General features: G+C 43.7%; 1 protein-coding gene across 1 annotated transcript; it reads right to left on the reverse strand.

Annotated features, from left to right (window-relative positions):
• Positions 1-4361: 4361 nt before the first annotated feature.
• LOC311130742 (transcription factor MafAa-like) lies at positions 4362-5291 on the reverse strand (the record flags this gene model as incomplete). The annotated part of the gene is made up of 1 exon (XM_084163529.1): positions 4362-5291. One exon carries the CDS (start codon positions 5289-5291, stop codon positions 4362-4364), a length of 930 nt encoding a protein of 309 aa, XP_084019655.1.
• Positions 5292-7797: the final 2506 nt, after the last annotated feature.

Below are 7797 nucleotides of genomic sequence, written 5' to 3' on the forward strand. Positions count from 1 at the left end.
CCTACACAGATTACTCTGAGTCCCTCTCCCTGATCTCCAGTACTACACAGATTACTCTGAGTCCCTCTCCCTGATCTCCAGTACTACACAGATTACTGTGATGCAGCACTGAGACCTGCAAACTAATAGTTAGATGTCATCTGTTGTTTGACTGTTATGCCCTATGCTACACAGCTAGATACACGTGTGCAAACGGTAACACACAGACAAGTACACATATGAAAGCCTTGCAATAATAACCAACATAATATACACACAAGCATACACAATAGACTGGCACAGATCATTGATATTGGTATTAAACCTAATGTCTGGTAAGCACTGTTGTGTGTTAGCGATGTGTTTCTTGCTTGTCCGAAACCTAATAATAGCAAGCAGCATGCATGAGACATACTAATATAGTTCTGGTGCCTGATGTAATTGACCCTGCAGAAATGGTCTGGGTGGATGTTATATCGCCACCTCACCCCTCACTGACTGCTCACCCTGAGAGGAAAAACAAATGCATTTGAAGTGAGTGGCACGTACACACACACCGTGCACTGGCGGGCACGCCCCCACAGACGCATACAGACAAACGGACCCAAAATAGGCTTGGCTCTAAAAACAGCCTCCACTAAACCAGAGCATCACTGAACCATGGCAGAAAACTGACTTGCTTACACATTACAAACAAGCATAGAGCACACAACTAGACTGCGGTTAGAGAGAGGCGTTGGCTCTCCTACCTTTTATACCCGCGTCGTCTCAGAACCTCCTCCTCCGCTGCGTCGAAAGCCTCGCGGGACCACCGGCAGTAAACACGCACCAAGTCCCTGAGAGGCCTGCTGAGTGACGGGCTGTCCCGGCACAGTATACAAGCTCGTGGCAGGGGGAGAAAGGGCTGCACGAAGAGTAGCCAATAGTAGCCTACGCGGCTGTATGGAAAGACAAATTGCTCCAGTGATGTTATTGGATACCGAGCAGAGGGACTAGGACTGCTGCTCGTGCCCATCCTCTGTCGAACCGCGGTTAAATGAGACTAATGTGCGTCATTACAGAAATCTAAACAAACACCTCTCTCTTATCGCCTAAGTTTAATCACAACGGAAAGTTCCCAGAGTTTCTAATGGAAAAAGACCATCATATTCAAGTGATTGCGGTTGATGTGTGATAATAGGCTACACTGTTTCGTTTGAGATACGAATTAGGAAAGTGGTTAAAGTGTAGCCTAAAATACAGCACAATGTAAACAAGAACGTCAGGATAATGATGAAATTGTAAAAAAAAAAAATATAATAATAAAAGCCAAGGCCTAATAATAATAACAGCTAATACTTTTCTATTTTAAATAAGACAAATGTGAGTATTGTCGTTTCGTTTCTGTGTGCTATAGCCTACATTTTGCAACAGATTGCTTCACTTTTTGTTGGCGCTCAGTAGCCTTATTTAGAAGGACAATCGTTGCAAAACCTAAAAAGTATAATTATCCACAAGCATATCTAAAATATTAGAATTTCGTTCAATTATTTTACTCTGTGGATTATAGGCTAAGTAATGTCAGTAAGTTTTGCCTGATTCCTTATTCATTCATATTTTTGGTAATATTACGCTTATGGATGCTTCTTAAATTGCTCGGTTATTACAACATCCGCCCGCGTTTTACTGGATATTCTCAAATTAGAAAATGAATAATATAATTGAACATGAGTTAGTCGTTCTGTAAAGGCAATCCAGGGGTCGTTACTGTTGCAAACAGCTGAGAACTTCAAGCGAGAGGTGAATTATTCATAGGCTACGCCTATTTAAGAAAACCTGCTATTTATTTTCTTATTAGGCTACTGCAGATGTTTAGATCCTTTGTTTGTAGGCCTACTGAATAAACATTATTTTTACGGCGTAACTGTTCAATGCTTGAAGGTGCATTTAAAACGAAAGACATGGGAACAGATGAACAGATTTTGGACATAACTTTTTATTAAACATTATGAAAGCAAGATTCTCAATAACATTCCATCTTGAAACATTTAATTGCTTTGAGTTATTGACACGTTCGGACATTTAAATGTTTCACGAATAAATATATAGAAATCATATAGGCTATACAGGAAGGCTATACATTGACAGCACTGTGCAGAAGATACTTCGCCATCTTGCCGGGATGCGAGAGTGTTAACGTCACATTGGAATTCTAAAAATTCGAACTAATTTCAAGACCATAAATACAGGTTCAATCTCGGTGGCCAACAACATAACTCTCCTCTATATTGACTGATTGAGTTATTAATTAATTGATTGATAGATAATTGATCAATATTGTTTTTTTCACTAAAACATTACTAAATTTGTCAGCCCAGAAAAAGCACCAAAATAAGTTATTTCGTTGAAAGTTAAGATAATTGATTTTGCATCACAAAGAGAATACATTTTATTATATTTTTTATCTGAACAGCATCTTGGGAGATAGAAAATAAAATGTCTCTCTCCCACTCCATTTTGATCCGATTTGCAAACACCTCTCATAATTCTCCTTGTCTTGTCAACCTAGCTGTATTCCTGCACATGTCGCCATCAGCCTTGCACTAACTGGCATTGGCAAGGTGGTTCAGTACTTCTGCACAATATTGCACATCATATATCTAGGCAGCAGGTAACACATGAACCAGGGATTTCTTGTTGACAGAATAATGATTTTTTAGTTAATCTAAGTCGGCATCATACCCTCAGAGAAAAAGATTATCATTGACAATCCAAGCATTCGTTCAGGCATCTCTCTACACATCTGATAAAACAGAATAGACTATATTGAGCTATAAGACACCGGACTGCGGAATTATTGAATTATTATTCACAAGCCATTAGATCACCTTTATTGTTATTATACCTCAAATTGTACACTTTTTTTAAAAGTAGAAAATCCATTTATTAAGAGTTTAGTTAGGTTGGTGCATAGAGTTTTAGCAGCGAATGCAGTCCTTATATTTGTAGCTACATTAAGTAAATCACCTCATCGAATTTTTATATTCACCTTATCATAACAGTAATATGCAACAAAGGTCCTATCAATATATAAAAAAAATCCCCAATGTTTCTCATCTTAGTACAGTTAGACTTCTCGTTTACATCATACATGTCTAGTAGAAGTAGGAAGATATCGTAGACTATTTGCATGCTGTAAGATAGTCCTAAAAACATTGCATTAAGACCTTCTGAATCATCATCAAGCAACAAAAGCTTTAAAAGGTAAGTAACACAATAACTGTTCTATACACATATACACGTGGGAATAAATAGTCTAAAATCTGGCTCAGTTGATCATCTCTTTTTGTTTCGTTTTTCTTTTCTTTTAAAACAATAGAAAAATCGACTGAAAATAGAGGTTAAGACGCATCCATTTTGTAAAAGCAGATTACTTGTTCTGGTCGCTCGTTATTCTGCATTCTTTATTACATCTCTCATGAGCATAGGGGGATAAAGTTGTGTTTTTGCATACCCAGGCCTTACTGTAGGAGGAGAGATGAGAGAGGAGAGTAGCAAGAGAAGAGGAAAGAACCATGGGCCATGCTTTCCATAACATATTGGGGTTAGATGACTGGAGGTTTGGGGTGCCATACATGTCCTGCATGCAGGGTTGCTAAAAGGGATGGAAACTAGACTTGCAATATTCAAAGGTTCCCTTTTCCGTTAACGGGGAAGAAAGGCTATATAATGTGCCCCTCCATCATCACAGTCCGATCCGTCAACAGGGCCTGCAGGAGCGGCAAAGGTGTAGGCTATTGCTTTTTCTGTGGTTCGCCCTCTTTAATTTAAATTCAGTCCCAATCGGATAAATACCGGTTTCTCTTCCTTTAGTCCCCCCCCCCCCCAGCTTTAAGACGCTCGAGTCTCTCTTTTAAGACACCATTTAAGGAATCAAAACAGTTTTCAGTTTTGTTTTTCTGTCCGGTATATGTTGACAAGTTTGATTCATATTTTTCATTAAGACTTCAAATGTTAATCAGGGTTTTTCTGAGATCTATTGCATCATAAAATAATAATCAGTCTATTGATTTGACAGAGTTTGTGATCCAATGTCCAGATCAATAGGTCTTGGTGTATTGAAGTTCATCCAAACAGCATCTTTAAGACTTGAACATCCAACAATTATATCTGCGCACATAGATTACTTATTGTATGTGCGCATCGACCCTGCTTATTTCTTTAAATATTAAGCATTATGTTATGTTGTACATTTAAAATGTACACTGATAGCATCCCCCCCCCCCCCAAAAGGAACAACTGTAAACAAAAAGATGTAAACTGAGAAAAATACAAATAATAGTCATTAAAAATATTTAAATAAGTTTGAAGGGGGCAAAAGTCTTATGCCACGATTCAGTCTCTTACATGAAGAATTCCGTGGAGGCCGGTTTCCCGTGGTTTCCGTTAGAGGGGTCTCTGTTATTGTTACCGGGCCCGCCACCATTGTAGCTTCGGCTCGCGAGCTTCTCATACTTCTCCTTGTAGAGATCTCGCTCTTTGGCCAGGCGAGCCACGTCCTGCTTCAGCTGTTCCACCTGGCTCAGGAGCGTGCACTTCTCACTCTCCAGCATGTGCCTCTGCTGCACCCGCTTGTAGCGGCAGGACTGTGCGTAGCCCCGGTTCTTGAGCGTGCGCCTCTTCTGCTTCAGGCGGATCACCTCTTCTTTGCTGAACCCCCTTAGTTGCCGGTTGAGCTCGCGCACCGTCATGCTGACCAGCTGGTCGTCCGAGAAGCGGTCCTCGAGGCGGTGTCCATGGTGGTGGTGGTGATGATGGGCCTGGTGATGGTGGCCGGCCGAGGCCGCGGACAGGTCCTCCCCTACATACTGCTGTCCACGGAAGCCCTCGTAACCCTGGTGGTGGTGATGGTGGTGGTGGGCGTTGCCGATGAGGGCCTCCACGGCGTCCTCGGGGGTCAGGTTGAGCGCCTCGGGGTTAATGTGGTGCTGGTAGTTGGGGATCCAGTACAGGTCCTCCAGATGAGACTTTCCGCCCGAGCTCTGGGGGTTGCTGCTTCCGCTGTTGTTGCTGCTGTTGATGCCGTTGGCCAGGTGCTGGCCCGACTGGCCACCGGGGCTGGGGGCGCAGAAGCTGGGCGAGGAAGGCACGGAGGAGCAGGGCGTGCTGATCGGGGTGGAGGAGAGGGATCCCGGGGGGAGGCGGTGGCAGTAACGGTCAGCCTCTGGAGGCTCTTTCTTTACTTCGAACTTCATAAGGTCGAAGTCGTTGACATACTCGATGGCCAGGGGGCTATTGGGCAGCTCTGCGCTCATGGCGAGGTCGGTGGCCATGTCAGTCCATGCGACGACTCCCGCCCTCACAGCCAAACCGACACCGGGCAGGACAACGGGCAGCCCTCGCGGATGCAGATTGCTTATTCGATTCGAAGAGGTCTGTGTGGCGTATATATAGGCACGCGCGGGGTTGTGAGATTGGATAGAAGAGGGGAGTAGGCTACTTCGTATTAAGCTGCTAGTCCTTAAAACAACTGCTATTTATAGCGGCGCATATGTATGCGTGTAAATGAACTTGTACAACTGCCAGTTCGCCTCCGCCGCTTCTCCTTGACAACTTATCCCAGGTCAAATGTACGCTTTAATACCACGGGCCAGGGCCGGCTGAAACTCGAGCCCCCGGTGAAATTTGGCGACACCAACCTGTCTCGTCCTCGCGTCACCTCTGGACCTGCTCGCGCCCTCTTATTTAATGTCCTTGAGTGAGCGGATGATAAAGCAAGCAGCACAGGGGACGGATTTAATCTTCTCTACGGTTCTGTCTGCTCTTTTTCTTGTTGTCTGTTTAAAATCAAGTATTTTACTGTATCCTTCTTCTTCGCCTCCACTGGCGCTAGGACAGTGTTTACTACAGTCATAAAAGTCCAGGCTCTCTGCAGGAGGAGAGGGTGAGAAAGCAGCAGGCTCGCGGTTGAAGTTACTGCAGCATGTGTTACACAGGACCAGAATAAAAACTTTCCACACTACACGAGCCCACAGCCCAGAACAACAGAAACGCGCGCGTAAAAGATGCGTAAACATGTGCCAAAGTCACTTTCTGCATCTGCTGGAATCCACAATGGAATGGTTCGGAGAAAAATAGGTTCTCAGAGTTCTTACAATCAAAAAAATAGGTCTGGATATTAAACACAGATATTTCCTTAAGTGGTGTTAAGACACTGGAGTGTGGTCCCGTTTCTGAATGGTCAGTCCAGATTTATCAGCTTGCGCTTTACTTACGAATGCGCCTGTCCCTACGGTCCACCGTCCTTCCCTTCACTCTGGGAGCCTTGCGCCGGTCCTCGCCGTCCTTCCCTTCACTCTGGGAGCCTTGCGTGCTGTGTGTGTGTGAGAGAGATGAGAGTGTGTGTATGTGTGTGCGTGAGGCGATAAATTCCTGTCACAGTTTGTTCTCTCTATCGGTTAGATAGACTGGGTAGATAGTCGTTACTTTGAGCTCTGCGGTGCAGCGCAACCAAGCAGTTTCACTGAGACGCTGGGAAAGGCTATGTGCACTTTTAAAGACACCACGCGCCCGACCCTCCCACCTAGATGTGTGACGGACCAATGGGAGAAGATGACAGCAGAGGATTTGCATTTTCCAATAGCAACCTCTCGAGCTGGGACCAGCCGGCAGCTGAACGCACAACGCAGGCTCGCGGAACAGGTGCATCTCCCCCTCTAGTGACCGAGCTCGTGCTACTGCACGGAGAGGAGAGAGGCAGGCACATGGAAGGTACGCGCAAGGCGCACTGGAGGGAAAGGCGATAGCTGTGCTGGTTTCTCTGAGAAATAAATGTTTACTTGGAACTGTGTGAACCCTTACTATACTAGAAACCTATACATTATTATGAAATGTGCCTTTGCACGACATGTCTCAGACGAAATAGTGCCTAATAGCTTGTGTAGTTTGGATTGTAGGTGAAAAGTCTTATTTAAACACTCCTGGCCTATACCTTCATCTGCCATTCATCCAAGACATCTGTTCTATTAAGTGCATGCACTATTCAATCAAAACTAAGTTAGGTAACATTTATATCCATGTAAAACATGTAACTTTGTGACAAAACTCTGAATAACAAAGTATCCGAGTAGGCTAATATAATCCCATTTACATACCAAACTAGCCTAATACTTTCAGCGATGGATAGCTAGCAACGAAAAAAAAAATTAACAGAAACGAATTTAGTGCTAATAGATCTACTCCAATCGATAACTGAATTATCAAATATAGTGCACACTCTCACAAAATCATAAAACAAAATAGTTCTCAGGTTTCACTTCAAAACCTAAATAAACACAAAATTCAACGAACGAATAGAAAACAAGCATGCAAAAATATTGCGCTAAAGTGACATGGTAAAAGTGAAGAGCTCTGATTATACGCTTCTTATTTGATGTAAATTATGCAACATCATTATTCGGTTAAAACAAAGACAACAGGCCTTCTATGAAGTTGTGGTCTGACGGGTAAGGAAGACCCTGACATCCCCAGGCCGGGCCTCCCAAATCAATAGCCCACCCTATTCGGTAATGGATTTAGTGCCACACGTCCCTAACCATAAAATCAATCCACATTTCCTTCGGGCGGAGGGGACCGCGCGAAGGGTGCGAGGGGGTTAATTATGATTAGTCTATTCCATGCGATGGCCCTCCCGCAGGGTTTTTATTCATAATTAACCACAAATAGCATCCCGACCCATCTCCGCAGATCAACAAATAATTAAGTATCGTGCAATGTTCGCCATCATCGTGGAGACATAGGCCTACGTCTTCATCTGGTGAGGCACGCGGGTTAAAGAAA

Source organism: Coregonus lavaretus (genome assembly GCF_964263955.1).
Source record: "Coregonus lavaretus genome assembly, chromosome: 6".
NCBI lineage: Eukaryota > Metazoa > Chordata > Actinopteri > Salmoniformes > Salmonidae > Coregonus > Coregonus lavaretus.